Source organism: Melanostigma gelatinosum, assembly GCF_949748355.1.
Source record: "Melanostigma gelatinosum genome assembly, chromosome: 13".
Taxonomy (NCBI): domain Eukaryota; kingdom Metazoa; phylum Chordata; class Actinopteri; order Perciformes; family Zoarcidae; genus Melanostigma; species Melanostigma gelatinosum.
The window spans coordinates 9,078,300-9,096,978 of record NC_136646.1 but is presented as its reverse complement, the minus strand read 5'-3'; the positions used below and the strand labels follow the sequence as shown (position 1 = coordinate 9,096,978).

At 44.1% G+C, this 18,679-nt stretch overlaps 1 protein-coding gene across 1 annotated transcript in view; it reads right to left on the bottom strand.

The window, feature by feature from the left end:
* Positions 1–4,331: 4,331 nt before the first annotated feature.
* The window catches only part of cpt1a2b (carnitine palmitoyltransferase 1A2b), a 34,674-nt gene continuing 20,326 nt past the window's right edge, over positions 4,332–18,679 (bottom strand). The window contains exons 11-19 of the mRNA XM_079281120.1: positions 17,639–17,827; positions 16,826–16,931; positions 15,295–15,411; positions 9,684–9,848; positions 9,353–9,481; positions 8,514–8,669; positions 8,283–8,396; positions 8,024–8,116; positions 4,332–7,276 (exon numbers count right to left, since the gene is read on the bottom strand). Of these exons, the coding sequence (XP_079137246.1) occupies positions 7,145–7,276; positions 8,024–8,116; positions 8,283–8,396; positions 8,514–8,669; positions 9,353–9,481; positions 9,684–9,848; positions 15,295–15,411; positions 16,826–16,931; positions 17,639–17,827 (1,201 nt within the window). The 3' untranslated portion in view covers positions 4,332–7,144. The remainder of the gene's footprint in view (positions 7,277–8,023; positions 8,117–8,282; positions 8,397–8,513; positions 8,670–9,352; positions 9,482–9,683; positions 9,849–15,294; positions 15,412–16,825; positions 16,932–17,638; positions 17,828–18,679) is intronic.

Genomic DNA, 18,679 nt, shown 5'->3' with positions numbered 1-18,679 from the left:
GGAGTGAGGGATGAGGAGGTAAGGAAACATGAGAACACCAGGGTAGGGAGTGAGGGATGAGGAGGTAAGGAAACATGAGAACACCAGGACACACATGAGAACTCTGTCAAGATACATATCAGACAAAGTGAACATCTTTTCTTCTACATAGCTGTCCTCAGTCTCATCTGCTTAACTTGGTCATGGAGGCATCAACATGTAATAGAGATGTTAAATTAACAGTGAAAACTCATCATAGCTTAATTTAACGTCAGTATTCATAATTACACTTCATGTTTACTTCTCCTGATCTTTACCTCCTATAACAAGGTCCATAGGGGCATCTCAATAAATAAACATGTTCTATTTTATTATATAAGTGTTATTTACTGCTTTTTTTCGTGTTGGAACACATGTTAAATATTTAACTGCCAAGTAATAATGCGTGTTTGATACTTACATTTTTTGCATGAAATCATACTGGGATGTTTGCTGAAATTGATAGGATGGCCCTACCTAGAAAATGTTCCACCAGCCGCCACTGATTAAACGCATTATAAGTCAGATTAAATAACCCCCCTATTGATGAGTAGAAGTGTCACAATAATAATATGTTAGTCACAATATGTTTACAATATTCTTGCTTATAGAAGATATTATGTGTTGCAGTATATTAACTAATTGAATGTATTCAATCATAAAAGTATAGTCACTGCATGTGGTTTATTGTTCTTTAGCTGTGTCAGACTGACTCATATATTTGATATACTCTGCATGCCTTTATGTTTAGTGCTTCTGACAGGTGCGTGTTTTCAAGTGTCCAACAATGCAACAGAATCTTGTCTTTAGTCCACGTTTCTATTTGACAGAATCATCCCTCATTCATTTGCTGTATGTGTTGTTTTACGAGCCTCTGTGTTGCGCGTCTTTACTTGACAATGCAGTGCAAGGGTGTCCTGAATGATGTTTCTACTTATACATTAATATTCTCTCCGCATGCTTTGCAACAGGTAAATAATGCAGCACTTTGTTATTTTAATCGAATGTTCTGCTTTTCGGGTGACTTTGTAACATTTGTCCAGAGACTACAGATGAAAGATGGCCTCTTTGCACATGTTTGATGAATGTGCACTGTGCCTACCAAATAAACCAATCCAATTAAATCATAAACTAATCATACTTTTTCTGCCCACTACTCTCATATGAATCATTTATATCATAAGCATTGATGAGTTATAATTGTATGACATATGTTCATTCTATAAATGTCTATTGCACTTATGTCCATCCTGGGAGAGGCATTCCTCCTGTGTTGCTCTCCCTCATGTTTATTCATGTTTTTAATGATGTTTTGATTTTATTTGTTGGGGGGGGGGGGGGGGTGTTTGAGGGGATCTCCTGTTCCGATGCAAGGGTCCTGGGACAAATTTGCGATTTTGTGATACACAAAATAAATTGAAACTGAAATTTAATTGACAGATTCTCCCTTTTCTTTTTACACACCTCTTACTTTTTTTGGGGTGACATTTAGGCCTTATTTGTTCTATTTGTGAAAGGAGACTTCACTGCTTTTTTTTTACACCTAGACCGTTGGACCATGCAGCTCCAGATCAAAACAAGCCACTGACTCATCAAATCTGGACTAGAATAACCCAGACGGAGAAGTTAAAGATTTTTCAAAACATTGAATTGTGAAACCTTTTACAAGACCAATTGTTTCTTGAGCGAGTTACGTTGCCCACAAGCGCGAACATGCAGTTACAGTCGTCTGATGTGTGTCGTTAGTCAGGCATGGACGTGTGTGAAGACGTGCATTTGCGATCATTTAAAAGCATGGGATACTTTGACATGTTCACACAATGCTGACTTACAATGAGCATCGTCCTTTTAACTCTGATCACTTCTCGAGTATTTTCCCTTTTTTCCTGCAGAGATGTGCTTCCATACAGCAGGGGAACCTTTCAAGTACATCTATATTTTCAAATCTTTTTACATCTATATTTTCAAATCCTCTTAGGTGATAACTTGTATTTAAAGAAATCCATCTTAAGCGGTAAAGTATTGTATTTAAAAATCCACTGAGGTTGTGTCTCAACTGACTCAACTGAGGGAGATCAGGGTAGCTAAGAGGAGCTACACTGAAAAGCTGAAGAACAAGTTTTCAGCCAACGACCCCTCATCAGTTTGGAGAGGCCTGGAAGTACTCACCAACTACAGGAGACCGTCCCCCCCACTGAGGCCAACCACCAACTGGCTGACGACCTGAATGCCTTCTCCTGCAGGTTCGATAAGCCTACCCTCACACCCCCCACCTGCCCCATCAAACAACCATCTACACCCCCTGCCTCCTCATCTCTCCCAACCGTCCCCCCACCGGCACTGAGGATCTGCGAAGAGGATGTGAGTCAGCTTCCTGACAGAAGATCAGGAAGGCACCAGGCCCAGACGGTGTGTCTCCCTCCTGCCTGAAAGTCTGTGCTGACCAGCTGGCCCCCATCTTCAGCAGAGGTTGTACTTTCTGCGCCAGCTCAGGAAGTTCAACCTGCCTCAGGAACTGCAAATTATTTTCTACTCAGCCATCATCCAGTCTGTTCTCTGTTCTTCCATCACTGTGTGGTTTGGATCGGCAACCAAACAGGACAGAAACAGACTGCAACGGATTGTTAGGTCTGCAGAGAGGATCATTAGTTCCAGCCTGCCCTCCATCCTGGACTTGTTCACCTCCAGAGTCAGGAAACGTGCAGGAAAGATCACTGCAGACCATCACACCCTGGACACGACCTGTTCCAACTCCTCCCCTCTGGCAGGCGCGACAGGGCTCTGTACGCCAAAACCACCAGACACAGGAACAGCTTCTTTCCACTGGCCATCGCTCTCATGAACAATAAATAGGTTATACTACACTATTGTCTGTAGGTTGATGTTCACATGTATATACATATATATACACACACTTTTTTTCTCTTGGATATACATTTATACTTGTATTATAGCTAAATGTTTATACCTACATCCGTTTTACTTTTTTTTTGCTGCCCTTTTTGATTCTTTATACATATATTTTTCTTGTTTATTGTAAATTTGTGTTTGTACATTGAGAGCGGAGTGGAAACCGGAGACAAATTCCATGTATGCGTAAGCACACATGGCCAATAAAGCTGATTCTGATTCTGAACTGACATTTAGTGCAGTGAGCCACGATCCCAAACAGCTTGGCAATATCTCTTTTTGCTCGATAGTTAAAGAACACAACAAATACCCCCCTCAACCTCAGAATTAATTAATATCCCCTCTTCAAAAAAGTTCATCTCAAAAATATGTAGAGTAATATCACAGTCTGACAAAACATCATCCTCAAGAAAATGGGAATCAGACCTATCCATCACTCCTGATGCTGATTTCTGGAACCAAATCTGCAATAACATCTAGTTCATGACTAAAAATGCCAATTTACAACTAATACAGTATAAAATACTTCTCAGAAATCATTACACCGGGCAAAAAATGTTTCGAATGGGATTCACGTCAGATATCTGTCCACATTGCACTCAAAACAGCCCGGATAGCTTTGTTCACGCCACCTGGCACTGCACACCAGTTCATCACTTTTGGGAAGAAATAACTGAGTCACTGTCTGTCTTCCTGGGCTGCCTCGTCCCTTTATCCCCTTCACTGTGCTTACTAGGAGACATCTCAACAATACATCTGAGTAAAACAAACCGCAAATTACTCCTTGTGGCCCTAACTATCGCCAAGAAAACTATCCTCATGAACTGGAAATCAAGGAATAACACACATCGCACACTGGAGAAACTTAATGATAGAATATATTTCAATGGAAAATCTAACCTCATCCATCATATACAATACAACAGAACACCATTCCACCTGGTCATCCCTCACTATGTTTCTGCAAACGTGACACCACCCATTCTATTTATATTGAAATATGTATAGTATATATACCGGTATATATATTTTTTTTTTGTGTGTATTTTTTACTATTGTTGATTTGTTTCGTTTTTCTTGCCGGACAACCAATTGAAACCCACATACATGCATACATGAACATCCATATGCACACATACTTACCTGTTTTTCATTTTGGTTTGTTGTATTTTTAAAATTATTTTTATATATATTTTTTCCCTCCATCTCAAAAGGCTCAAGGGCATTCTCTCACACACACACACACACTGACGATATGATATTTGCTGGCTTTTATCTCACTGTTCTTGTCATCCTCTTGTTGTTATGTCTATGTGTTGTCTTAATATTGTCTCGTGTCTTCCAATAAAGAATTTATATTAAAAAATTTTTTTTTTAAAAGAACACAACAAATACAAAGGCCCTCTGGGGTCAGTAAGTATTTTTATTTCACATAACCATCACCAACTGTACACGGCCTCCATCACAAAGTCCACAATTTACATTTAAATAAGTTGCAGCGAGAGAACCGTTGACCGAAAACACAGCAGAATAAAAACATTTGGAGTATATTCATTAAAAACACATGATGCACGATACCCACCACTTCATTAAAAATGTTCACGCATCGCTATTAACCAAGACTGAAAAAACCCAGCAGTAACATTACATAGAAATAAACAATAAACAAATCTCCCAAAATCAAATCAGCCGGTGCTAATGTTGGTTATTTACTCCGAACAAAGAAAACTGTAAAACTGATGCTAAACCGTCGCTGCTTTATCTGTAAGAGGCTCATTGTGCAAACTGTTGAACGCCTGATTCCATCTCTGAATCCATCAGATATTACTTGATAATAATAATATTACATGCGGCACATTGGAGTAGACTGAGGCACAGAATAGGTGAACAGGCGTTGTGATTTTCTGGCAGGCTGAGACGTGAAGTGAAGAATTAAATTACATCTGTATCACATCTGTATCACATCTGCCGTATTTAACTGAAGCTCCCAAACTGTGAACTTAATGAACCAAATATACTGATCACAATAAAACGTGACAAACTGGCTTAGATCCAAGTCGATGTGATTACCGGGGTAAATAACGGTTATGGCAAAATTACAAATTAATAATAATGTAAAAAAATACGAGAAAAGAAAACCAAAACCTGTAAAAAACGAAATCTAAAAAAAAGCGTCTAGAGGTAGAGAAGTTGTTACAGTACATTGCTGCAGCTGCAGAAATGGTCGTCACTCGTCTTTTACTAAGGCGAGGCCGGAACCGCGAGGATCAGAGGGAACAAACGGCTTCAACAGTTTGGGAAATGAGCCGCTAACCGCCGAGCCGAAACGGAAGCCACTGTGGTCTGACTAAAATATGAAGCGAACAATCTCTGTATATAAAAAAAAAAAGACAGATAAAGTTATGGTATAGTTAGAAAAACACGAGCGGAGATGTGAGCCAATGTTTCCGACGTCATTTCTAATGTTTCCCATGAGCTCACGTAAAGTCTGTGAACTGTAAGAGCGCTAAATAGATCCGCTGTTTCACCGCCACACACACACGAGACACACCGGTAACTGACGATAACAAGGCGCCTGCCTGAAGTACTTGTTCACACACAGAGATAAGACGGGGTTAATACACGTTACACATGTTAGCATTGATCAAATGCACTCCTGGTGTGACATTCGAAGAACGTTTGAACAAGGATTCCGTGTCTGTTGAGCTGACGCATGTCCGTACAGTTATCCAAAACATTCAACCTAAAACATCGACTGAGCGGACAATACAAAGTTTAAAAAACCTAAAAACAACGATGAGTCATTTGCATTTATTTTTCTCCCTTTCTTTCCTTCCATCCCCTCAAGACGTTGGTCATGAATGGAATAATATCGGGGTCAGAGTCACCACCTGATCTCAAGATACGGCCTGAATCACCAAACTTTCACTTTCATGCGGTTGCTAAATATGGAAAACAAGTGTCATCAGATGATCTGAATTGAAACATCAGCGCTGGCAGCCTTCCAGCTGGCACGCATCTTTTTACATGTGTACACATGTAAAACAGTACAGGTTAGGGGGACTTAGCAGTTTACTTGAGTATCTTCTGCTCAACTACATTTCAGAGGAAAATATTCTACTTTTCCCCAGACAGCAATGATCTGAGAGACAGTCACTGCTTACTTTTAACCAGCGACAACTTTAAAGCCTGCTTACATGTTGATTAATCATTTATTACAATATACAAGAAGTTATGAATACTTTTAAGTACAAGTGCTAATAGTATTTTGATTTAATGCAGGACTTTTACTTGGGGTGGAGTGTTTTTTACATTGTAGTATTGATGGTTCCTTTTGATCACAACACTGATTGGGCGTACTACTGTGGAGGAAATATTCAACACAGTAAACAGCACGTGTTGTATGAAAGACACAGTATCCTCTAGGATGCATTGTGCTGCTACCAGTTTGTAAAGAAACTGTTGACTCAGGCCGTGGTACATGAGGTCAGGTGATGGGTAGAAGCAGCCCAGGAACCGATTGGACGAGGACTCGTTCTAGCTTGTGAACGTCTAGAATTAAATGACAATTTAAAAAAAAGAAAAAGTCTCTCTTCTGGTTGGAGATCTGCAAGTGACTCGTTCCCTTCATTGAGATTGATCTTATTCTCGTTTCACCTCCCTTATCCCCTTCAAGCTTTTCTGAAATCTGACAGCAGACGGCAAAGTGTCGGCGGGCCGAGCCGCACAGAATCGCTTCTCGCAGACGAGCTGAAGAGACGTCTGCCATCACTTAAATTGAGATTTATTGCATTTGTCAGGGAGATCTGTCTCCCATTCGCCTTTATTTTCATTCCATCATAATAACTTCCTTCCTCTGTGATGAGCTTGCCTCCCCCTTTCTTAAAAAAAAAAAAGAGTTAAAAACACCGATCAACCGTCACTGGCGTCTTCAGCGTGCCTCGTTTTTCTCTGCTTGATTGGAGCCTCACGGCCACGTCACTGTTGCGTCTTAAATAAAAAGGTGTTGACGAAGAGCACCCGCCACTCTCAAACTAGACCGAGATCTCCTCCTTAAATTCACTTTGTTTTAACGCCTTTAGGTCAGTCACAGAACGGGCGGTGCTTTCAACATTACAGAATCTAGATATTGGGTTCTTTGTGGTTTCTCGGCTCAGCTCGGACGTCTTGAGGGGGAACATGTAGTCCACATGGGGAGAGCTGCTCTGCGCCACATTCAGAGGAGCTTCTTGGACTGAGGCTGGGCCGTGCCTTTGGAGGAGGACGACGAGGTTTTGGGGTCAGCAGAGAGGACAGTCATGATGTCTTGCAGAGCTTTACGTATCTGAGCTCCAAACCTGTGGGAGTCCTAAAAATGGAGAAAACGGAAGTATTAAAAAAGGGGAAGAATGTCGAACATTGTGGGATGAAACCCCGGAGAGAGAAGGAAGGAGAGACAGAAGTGGCTTCAGTTGTGTTAAGTTTCACAAAGCATTGTTATTAGAACGCATCCTTATTATTTTGTGGGCAATATGGTCTAAAATGAACGCACCAAGTGGGACGTTTTGCGCTGTAAAAATAAACTCGTCGCCGCTCTTTGGTGGACAAACGAATGGAGACGCTGCTTCTTAATGATCTCAAACCCAGCTCGTCACTTCTGTGCAGCAACGTCTGGTAACGTCTCGGCCGCTGCATCCACACACAGATAGCCCGGTGCAGATAGGCAGCATTTCCCCCGAGCTTTATGGAATTCCCTAGATTTCACAAGAAAAACGAGGAGGGAAGTGAAAAGAGGCGGCGATGCACTGCATCGATTCTTCTGCTCAGTCATGTGCTTTGTGGTTTGAGCATGAATGAACGCTGACGCAACACTTCCACACTGTGGGAACCGGCAAGACGGTTACCAACAAGTCCGGAGAGGTTTATGGCGGTCTAGACGGCCCAGTTGGAATGAATTATGTTGACACGGATTTTAGGAATTTTCCAAGTTCCAGGAATGCCGGCGGTTAGTTGAACATGTTGGTCACAAATGTGCAGTCAATGTCATGAAAAGTAACGGAAAAGCAAACTTTAATACCGGTACATTAAATAAGTAGATGATTGAGGCTCTACTTACAGTCTCGCTGCAGGAGTATTTGGACGACACGTGGAAGTTGATCATGTCCTCGCCCATGATGATGTACGAAACCCCGTAACCATCATCAGCGACCTGACGTGAGCACAGAGGTAAAGTCAGATAAGCGTCTGTCCCTCGCACACCACCCACTGTGCAGATACACCATTGTTTACAACCACACGGTCAGACTCGGACTACGCATTGCGTTCTTGCCGTTGACACATGCAGGTACAACTACAGGAAGGTGTGCGTCACTCACAGGCCCGAAGCCGCCGCCCAGCGATATGAAGTCGGGGTGGTTCTTCAGGTCGAACAGCTCCATCTGCTGAACCGGGGTCTGACTGGTGGAGAGGCGCCAAGGCTCCGACAAAACCTGGAGGAGGGAGGAAAAGAGAAAGGGGGGGGGGGGGGGGGTTATGTTCTATTACAGATCTGTGCGTCAAAAAGACTGAAATAGAGATGGAACATTTAATAAAAACCAAAAGCTTACCTCTTTGAGGAAGGGCGACTCTACTCCCAAGTATTTGGACACCACGTACAGACAGAAGAGGTGCCGGTCGATTCCGGCTCCCGTCATGGCCATTCGGTAAAGGTTCTGGTGCCCCTCTGAGGCCAGTCGGAAGAGACGCTTGCATTGGTCCTCGGTCTGTCGAAACAAATCACATCTTTACCGACATCCCTCAGGGCGGGCTCACACCGAAAGCTCGGAATTCCGGAATCGAACCGACGAGAGGATGATACATAATTTTCAACATTCCAACTGGTCCGGTATGCGTTGTAAAAAGGCAAAACTCAAATGGTCAAAAACATTGTAAACAAAATGCCGTTTGATAATTGGTCAAACAGTTGCGTCGAGGTGCGCCAGCGGCAGCGCCGGGTCTGAACCGTCAGACTGTCCCCAAAACAGAAAACGCTAACTTTTTTTTTTTTGGTGTTAAATGGTGTTCACCGGTACCACAGGCCGGTACCACAGGCCGGTACCACAGGCCGGTACCACAGGCCGGTACCACCCCTTCGAGGCGGACCAGATAGCGGCGGTTTAGTTTGCACCAGAGTTCGAGTCCGGCGTTCACACCAACCCGCACCAAAGGTTCAACGCGACCAAACAAGGCTGGCGTGAACCTAAATAGAATCACCTACAAATTATTCATACAGATTTACCAGAAGTACAAAACTGATGACTAAGGAGTCTGAGCCCATGTTAGTCTGTATTTCTTCCCTCTGACAATATGGTGACGAACAATGGGGTCAGCAGGAGTTGAAAACAATTGTGTGAGCTTTCAATTTGAATGTTCCTTGGAAGAGAGCATCATCTCGGACTTTGTGTACCTCTCCATTCTCCAGAGCTTTGACGAAGGCACTGGTCTCATTGGAGCAGGACCGCACAGTCTCCGTCCGGCCCTCCCTGAACAGACGAGTCATCGACGCCTCGTAGGTCAGACAGAAACCACCACGGTCCTAGAGGAAGAAGAGAAGAAGATGCAAACATTTAAAAATAAATGCTTTTTCAATTGAATCTAATACAGATCGAGCTTTCATAGCAGCAAATAGTAGAACTCAATCCAGCAGTGGACAGGGAACCAAACAACAGCCATGTACAATCTTAAATAAATATGCATTTCTGCACTCTACAATGTGTGTGAGCGTGTCGAAGCCTTACCCTGAAGTACGCCAGCTGCAAGCCGATCTGTATGAATGCGTCGGGGCTGACGCGTAGCTTCTTGATGCGTCCTTTTCCGAACTCTCTGAAGGGAAAGACGTGGCAGTCCACGTCATCCGCCAGCGCCTGGGCAACAGCCAGGGAGCTGCACACCTGAGCCTGAACCTGGCAGACAGACACACGGGATCATTTCACATTGTTTTAGGGCTCAAAGTCATCACAGTGTTGACAGATTACGCAGGCAGGCAGTGGAAATCTACTAGAGCAGCGGTTCCCAAACCTTTTAGGCCGCGCACCCCCTTCTACATCCCGACCGGGGTCGTGCACCCCCCCCCCCCCCCCCTTAATAAAATAAAAAAAAGCAGCAGAGCCTTTTAAGCCTTTATAGCCGCATAAGAATCGGACCAATGAGAGAACAGTGTGCTCGCTCGTGGCATTTGTTTACAAGATTTAGTCCGCTGTTAAATGTTGCAGTGTGAACACAAACCGAACAAAGGAGCAACTGCAACATTGTATCATATTAATCCCTGAATCAGAACAAAGCAAACGAACTGAAGGTGTGAAAACGCCCTGAAACACTGCAACAAAGTTTCAATAACTTTCAGTGACACAAGGCGTCACTTTTAAAGAGCAATCAGGATGGCGAGCACACACGCACAGGCTCAGAGGCAGATTATCACATTTAATTTACAATTAATGAGCGACTAATGTAGCCAGGATGTCTTCGGACAAAGCATCGATGCGGCGCGACACAGTGTTGTTGGACACCGGGATCATGTCCAACTTTTTTGCTTCTTTCTCTCCAATCATACATTCCACCATCTCTCTGGCAGCTGGCAAGCTCACGTCTTCGGCGATTGTGTGCGGTAGCCCCTTACTCGCTATTCTGTAACCAGATATGAAGCCCGTAGTGCGTCATTTATAGACCAACACATGAATGAGACTCCAGTTGTTTTTGGCTGTTTTCTAACTCCTCCAATTTCGATATAAACAATGTAAGGGGCTTTTGACTTGCACTGGCATGCTTGGTGTTCAGGTGGTGACGTAAATAAGAGCTTCAGACTGTTAGCCAGAACCTCACTGCACACCACGCACTGTGGCTTTGGGGAATCTGCGTTGCCAATCCAAGTGAAGCCCAGACACAGATACTTTCTCGTATCACTGAGAATTCCATGAAATAATTCATCTTTTATTCCTTCCTTTTTTTTTAAAACACACCAACCTAAGACAAGGATCCTCACACATAGTGTGCACCTCTGTGAGGTCATATCGGGCTCCATTTGTTGATTCTGGTATTTGTATGATATCCTCTTAAATGTCCGTGCACTCAAGAGTTCTGACGTTTCTGATAAATCGGACTGGAAGTTGCCCGACATTAGCCGTTACTTTGTCGGCAGCAATTTGCACCTCAAATAACACACGACTCCAAGCGGTATTATTGTTACGGGCACACAAACAAACAGAAGAGGAAACCAAGAGAAAGTCTTTCTGACAGATTCAAAAGATTGACAAACGGGATGACGTGATCAAAAGAGGAAAGTGAAGCCGGGAAACAGTCAAATAAAACAGGAAATGCAGTTTTAAAGACCACCCGTTCCTCCTTCAGCTCTTACACACACACACACAATGATGCAAACAGAGTGCTTGAGCAAATGTGAACATAAGTTCCCTTTTTTGGAAAATATATTTTGCTGAAAGGGGAAGGGAATGTCAACAGTCCAGAGGAAGGGAGCCTATTGTTCACTAGTGCAACGCTCTCTGAGCTCACCACACCAGTCTGCGGTCAGGTGGCTGCGTGTGTCATTTTAAGATACCAGACAACTTAATACATACCCAACCTATGGACATGGTATAGATATAGATTTATAGATAGGGCCGCACAATGTTCTGCAATATCTATTCTGGTATGGAACAGCGCAGTAATAAAAATGAAGATGCTAGATCTATGAAGAACTTTTAAAAAAACGATTTGAAAGTTGAATCCCCCCCCCCCCCCCCCCGCAGGCTGTACAGACCCCACTCGAAGGGTAGAAATATGTTGGGTTCAATATGAAAGTGTGGCGGGTCCTATCTAGACTATAGGTGCTGAAAGGGGAACACTGGGAACATTCATGGGATACGAGGACCCTGCAAGATTTCTTTTTGGAACAAGAAGTAACAAAACTGGAGCGTGACGCGATACCGTCCAGCACCACACACACACACACACACACACAGGGGGGGGGGGGGGGGGGGGGGGTGGTTCTCTATCGTTATGAAGGTAATCCAGTGACAGTTGTGTGTGCGTCAGACTTTGAAAAACCTCCACTATAAAGTAGCTAATGTCTGCTTTTATTGCAGGTCGCTAAAACTCTGTCCAATAACTATCTACTGGAACTCTCCGTGTGTTTTTATGTCTCGTAAAATCAAACGCTACTTGCAGCATTATTTGTCCTTAACTCAAGGTGCAGGAGGCTGCAGGACACTCGGACACACACACTGCCATGCTGTCTGTACATTATATATGTATATGTGTGTGTCTTAAGGGGCTGTGGCATTTGTGACCAGTCACATGGGCGACTTCTGTCCCCTTTCAATGCAGGGCTTTGCTCCGCCGCGATGCACTTTGGGACAGTTTGGGAATACCGCTGACAATTTCCTCCCCGGTTATCTGTCAGGACATCCAGAAGCCGGTGCAGACGAGACTAGAACAGGAAAAAAAAAACAGCTCTTTGTTGGCACAGGGAGACGGAGCCCCAGTCCTCCAATCGGGAAGCCATTTCCAAACCCTGTCGATGCGAGAACGACATGCGAGAAACGCTTTCATCACGTGTACATTTTCCACGTCGGCGTCACAATGTAAAGAAAGAGAGAAAAAAAGATGGGTACATGCTTCGAACGATTCCACGCACTGCAACTCGATGAGGGCGGAAAAAAAGAAGAAACCCCCTTTTTTTCCCTTTCTAGAGTGTGTGAGAGTATGAAACCACCCGTGAGCCCTGGCTGCCGGTCGCAGGGGAAAATCCCTGCCTCTCCCCCTGAGCAGAGCAGGAGTAGACGGAGCATCTCTCATACTGCGGCCGGGACAACGAAGGGACTTTTGCCAGAGGAAACCACCTCACAGTTTGTTTGTTTTGATGGTCACATCACCGATAGATATTTACACGAGACATCAGACAATCAAAGCGTCCCAAGTGTCCTTGTCATATAAAACATCAAACGTTCTATGCTTCGTAAACTAAACCTGGAAAGATTATTTTACTTCTTGTACTGTGACAGAAAAATGTAAGCTTGTTCAATACACACCACAAACACACACACCACAAACAAGGATGTAGACTTGGGTCATTCATTAATGGTTATCCAGTAGAATCCTACCAGTGCAATGAAAAGTAGATGAATTATTTATCATTCACCTACCTGTTAAAAAAAACACACACACACACACACACACGTTTCAGGTTTATCAGGTTAATCATTTAACTCTTAAATAAATAAATAATAAAATAAATTTTCCCACACAGCAGTTCAACCCCCCCCCCCCCTCTCTTTCCTCTTTCTCTGTTATGACATCCCTCTCTGGAGCTTAAAACAAAATAAAAAATATGTCCCAACCTGCCAAAAGACTGGGAGGAATGTAACCCCGGGACAAGTTGGCTGAGTTCATCGCCCACCGCACCTACCGCTATCGCACGGAGGTTTATGATGAGACACGAGCGAGCGCCGCCGATTGGAGATGGATCTAAGAAGATTGTGTTGCTTGGGTTTGAAGGTTTTAAAAAGACAGACCTCCTGCATCATCACACCGAGGTCGACTCACCGGATGCTCTCGGGACGGAGCTGCTCAGACGCAAAGGAACTTTTTAAGCCGCTGCTAAAAGACCTCTGACATCAACCGGGTCATGACTTTTAGAAGGACAAAGCCGCTCCTCAAGATAAATTATTCATTGAAAGCAGTTTCCTGTATTTGTTAACCTGGCCTGCAAACTGTGATAGGGTATAAACACAGTCTCTGAATCCAGATGTCAGAGAGGAAAAAGATAAGGAATCTGAGACCGGCCCAAATGAGCGGGTCAAAGTGAAAGTAGATTTCGACGCTGGAGGAGGGGCCGCACTGCATCAAAGTTACGTATAAGAGAGTTGTACGGGCCGACAAAATGTATCAACTCAGCTCATCAGACGTGGCACATGCCGCCACTGAAGCTTTGGATTGGGTTCAATCCGCCGGCTCGATCACGTGTTAAACTGCTGCTGAGATGAGGAAAAGATCAAACGTGGAAGCCTTTGGTCCCGTTTAGAACATGAGGCAGTGCTGCACTTCAGCCTCTTACGGCCGAAGTGAGGACTACAACAACAAAACATTTAAAAATAAGAGTTATGCTGGCAAAAAAAACCTGCCAAAACTTTTTCAAAATAATGTTTTGAAAAACAATAATTTGTTTTCTCACTTGAATGTCTGCTATGCTTGTGGTTTCATTTTGAGCTCACCTATGTGCGGATACCTGCGTCTCTCATTAGACTACTTGTTAGCATCGCAGTTCCTGTGTGCTGTTGACACAAAGGAAGGGGGCTGAATAAAGTCTCAAATCCTTCAATTGTTTTCGTCTTTCCACTGACACACAGACGCATTTTCAATACTTGCTAATTGCTGTGACATGTGCAGGCTCACGTTTGTTTTCGGGGCGGTGGCTCAAAACAGCTTTGTTCCAAAAGCAGGGAGGGTTCTGCCTCAAAGAGGACCGCCGCACTCTCACGCTCACTTACAGAGCACTACACAGTCAGACTCCTGCACATGTGGCTGACCTACTTCATATAGTTCATATACTGAGTCCACACGTTTGCATTTAGTTCAGTTGGACTATGTAGTAACACAAACTGTTCAGTTTGTCAGGTTCATGCAACATTTATGACATTGTTGGTCAGTCTGTCTGCTTGACAATCATATTCTGCTGCAATAAAAATGATTGAAGTGAGATGAACAGAGTGAAAACTTGATCTTATTAGATAAAACATGTTGACACAGTTTTCCTTTGGGGACAGAATTTGAAGTTGAAAGTTGACTTTTCTGCTTTGCATCAGCGTGTGTGTGTGTGTCTGCTTTGATTTGAAAGTTTGAAGACTGTAACGTTACCCGAAATTTGCCGAAGGTCAACCAGTTTGTAGCCAGGAAAGAAAATAATAGGGGTTGCCCCTATTCGTGTTAGCTAGCCCCAATTAACACAGCGTTAGCATGTGGACTGCTAGGCGGCGATACCGGACCCAGATTCTTGATTTACTTTCATAGCTGCTTTTAAAAGGATACATTAAAAGTGCTCAGGAAAGCCCGGTGTGAAGAGGCCACGCTCCAAAACTAAATGAAAACAGTGGGAAGAACCAGGCATGTTCATGACAACATACGACGCGATGGCAGCCGTTCACAAGCGGGTCAGTTGGGATGTCTCCGCGAGAGACTGTTCGAGCACGTCGGCTGCGTGACGTCCTCAAGTGGATCGCAAACAACCCGTGCAGCCTCGCATACTCTTTGGACTTGTGTGTGCTTGTCCAGGCAGGTACGAGAATGTAACCAGCCGGGCGTGCTCTTAGCTACGTATAGGACTGTAACGGCACACACATCTCCCCAGGGTGTACGTACCTCTGAGGGGATGTCCCAGGCGAGCCTCTGGGGAGACGGCAGCGAGCGGTCCACGTCGCCTTTACAGTGCCCGTCCTCGGTGTAGCCCAGCTGGAAGGCGTCTGTGGCCAGGGTGTACTGGGGAGGGGAAGAGACATGCTTGTGTTAACATACAAATATATACTTACACAAAATACAACTGAAATGACCCTAACCCATTCATTTTCTCGATGAGGAACTTTCATTTTGTGTTGGTTTTAGTCGTCTCTGTGAAAAAAAGAAAAAAAGCTGGTTGCGTTTCTGAGCACCAGATTCCCTTTAGAAAACCTCTAATTTTGCAGCAGCAGGGTCCGACAGTGTGCAGTCCTGGTTCTGATGCTCCCGTGCCCCCCCCCCCCCAGCGAGCCCAGCCTGGGCCTCGGAGAATAACCGTGAAGAAAAAGCCAGTTTTCTCACCGACGGTCTCGTTTACTTCAGCCAGTCACATAGGAGGCATCAGTATTCAGTTTCATAAGCAGTTAAAAAGTTCCTCACATTCACTTTAAATGTCTCTTTCCTTCATTTTGTCATGTATATGTCTTTATGGACACACAATTCACGCGTTTCCTGTACGTGCTTCTTTTCATCGTAAACTACCGACAATGGAATTAATTACTACATTTCCCCACGTAGCTGGTAACTCGTTATCGCAAGAAGAAAGAGAAGGAAATTCCACTCTGATCTCAGCAGAAGTGCTTCACCGCAGTAGGCCTGAAAATGTAGCAGTTGTATTGCCTGATTAGCACTTCAGCGGGCCCACACGGGGGCTTTCCATAACTCAGGCACCCACTCCATTACCAGTGGACATGTGATGCATTTGTACGGACAATGAGACCACAGATGTTCTCCCCATCGAGGTGCATCGTTCCAGATGTTTTTCCGGTTCCCACACCGTGGTGCCGCCGCCATATTTCATTCAGCTGTGCGTTTGATTGTTGGACTGACAAAACATCCAGCAGCTAAAGTATATATATTTTCTTATTCTGGCATCCCAAAATATATATATATGACTCACTCCAGCTGCTGCGTAGAGTGGGAGTAATTTGAGAATGAGCAGCTGTGGTGTCGGCCGCAGAGTCATTAATAATGTCTAATCCTTCCATCCACTTCTCGGAAACGGCTCTCTCGCTCTGGCAGTGTTTCACTGTCTCTCTGCCCTCGACGCACGCATCGCAAGTTATACTGAGTTATATAACTCTTATATCCTACTTATATCAGTTATAGTTCATATACTGAGTCCACACGTTTGCATTTTGTTCAGTTGGACTATGTAGTAACACAAACTGTTCAGTTTGTCAGGTTCATGCAACATTTATGGCATTGTTGGTCAGTCTGTCTGCTTGACCATCATATTCTGCTGCAATAAAAATGATTGAAGTGAGATGAACAGAGTGAAAACTTCATGAGAAACAGTCCAACTGGATCAATGCTAGTAAGCAGGGACACACATTTGTGAGACAAACAAAATCCCCGGAACACACACACGAACACGAACACACACACGAACACGAACCTCCCAAAGGTGAGCCACTGTCGGTGCATCCGCCCAGGAGTGCTCTGCATTCAGTCCACTCTTCCCGTTCTTGTAGATCACAATGGAGAAGGATTTATCAAACCACCTGAGGGGCGGCAGCAGAGAAAAGGAGGAAATATTATCTTGAGAAAAGATAATTCGTATTGAACCGTTCGGTACGAGGCTCACGGTTCGGTACGCATGACGAACCGAATATGTTTGAATAAAAAAAAAAGAAGATATTTATTTTTTTAAACCTTTATTTAGCCAGGTAGTCCCATTGAGATTAAAAATCTCTTTTGCAAGATGTAAGTAACAATACAAGATGTAAGCAAGATGTAAGTAACAATACTACATAACATGAAGGAGCAGTTTTTGTTTTTTATGCTAATGTATGCTAAGAAGACACCCCAGAAGATGGGTCACTCAGGTATAGTTCCATCATTGTTCAAAGTCAAAGAATAACTTCATGATGTTAGTTGTAATGCCAAAAGACTGGGAGGAATGAAACGGAAAGATGAGGAAAAGATCAAACGTGGAAGCCTTTGGTCCCGTTTAGAACATGAGGCAGTGCTGCACTAAATCCTAACGATACCCATCCCCTACTCGCTATACATATCACACCTTTTACATTTTTACAACCTCCACTTACAAGGGTTCAAAAGGTTCGAGCCAGTTGCTCTGCGAGGCTGCAAATGTTTACATCAGCACGACACAAAAGCCTCATCAGGGGTTATTTGGGGATTTGAAGCCACCCAATCTCAACGATCTCAACGCCCATCTAATTTATTTCCCCCGCGTGTCCTCGCTCACCTATCGTAACATTTCCCGTGCAGCAGGGACTTGGCGTAGCGGTCCAAGTTCCCCGCCGGGTCCTCCCCCCTCATGCCTTGCTCCTCGTCGTCCAGTGTCACGAAGAAGGCCGCCCTCTCGATGGAGTCCAGTGATCGCTTGTTGATGCCGGAGCTGAAGTGCTGCTCCCTCATCTGGAACCAAGGAACCCTGAGAGGGGGGGGGGAGGGGGCACATGCAAACAGTAAAGCTCCATTCATGACGTTGACATTCAAATCCTAAAATCGACATTTTTGCATCGTCTATTCTACACAGTCGTTCGTTTTAGCTGCGGTCAAATAACAGTTTGCTCTCCCGCTGACACAAAGGGCGGCACGCGACAATGAGATGCAGATCAGCTACGCATTCATGGAAAATAAAGATGACTTTTTCGGAACATTTATGGAAACACAATTGAAATTGTGCTCAGAGGGAATTATTTTCAGCTTCATGAGCAGCGTTTGTGATAGCTCGTTTCTCTGATGCATTACATCATTGACCAGAATAAAACAATAATACCACAGGAAACAGATGCGCCGTTGGCCACTCTGACTATCTGAGTCACCGGTCAGATGATCTTACATCATCCCATCAGTCACGAGGACACACAGCACTTCAAAGCGGCACCAGGACTCGGGCCACAGGATGTGAGCCGTCACATCCTGTGAGTAAGTGAAGGCAGAGACAACAAATACATGGGTGCCATTGTTTTTCTTGGGTTTTGCTCAGACAGACAGTTAAACGGATTCTTATCTCTTCTGTCCATCGACATGAGGCTTTTGTAAACAATTAGACAAACACACACACACACACACACACACACACAAACACACAAACTTCCTTGTCATCATTCTCCTCGTCACAGAAACGCTTCACTGATACCAGCTCCCCTGCCCATGTTTGTGCTCTTTTCTTCTGACCCTCCATCACCTTTCCAAAGTACAGTGGACATCAATAGTGCGTTTAGCAACTAGCAGAGACGCTAACATTGCTCATCTATCACAGAAGGGTTGACAAAGCAAC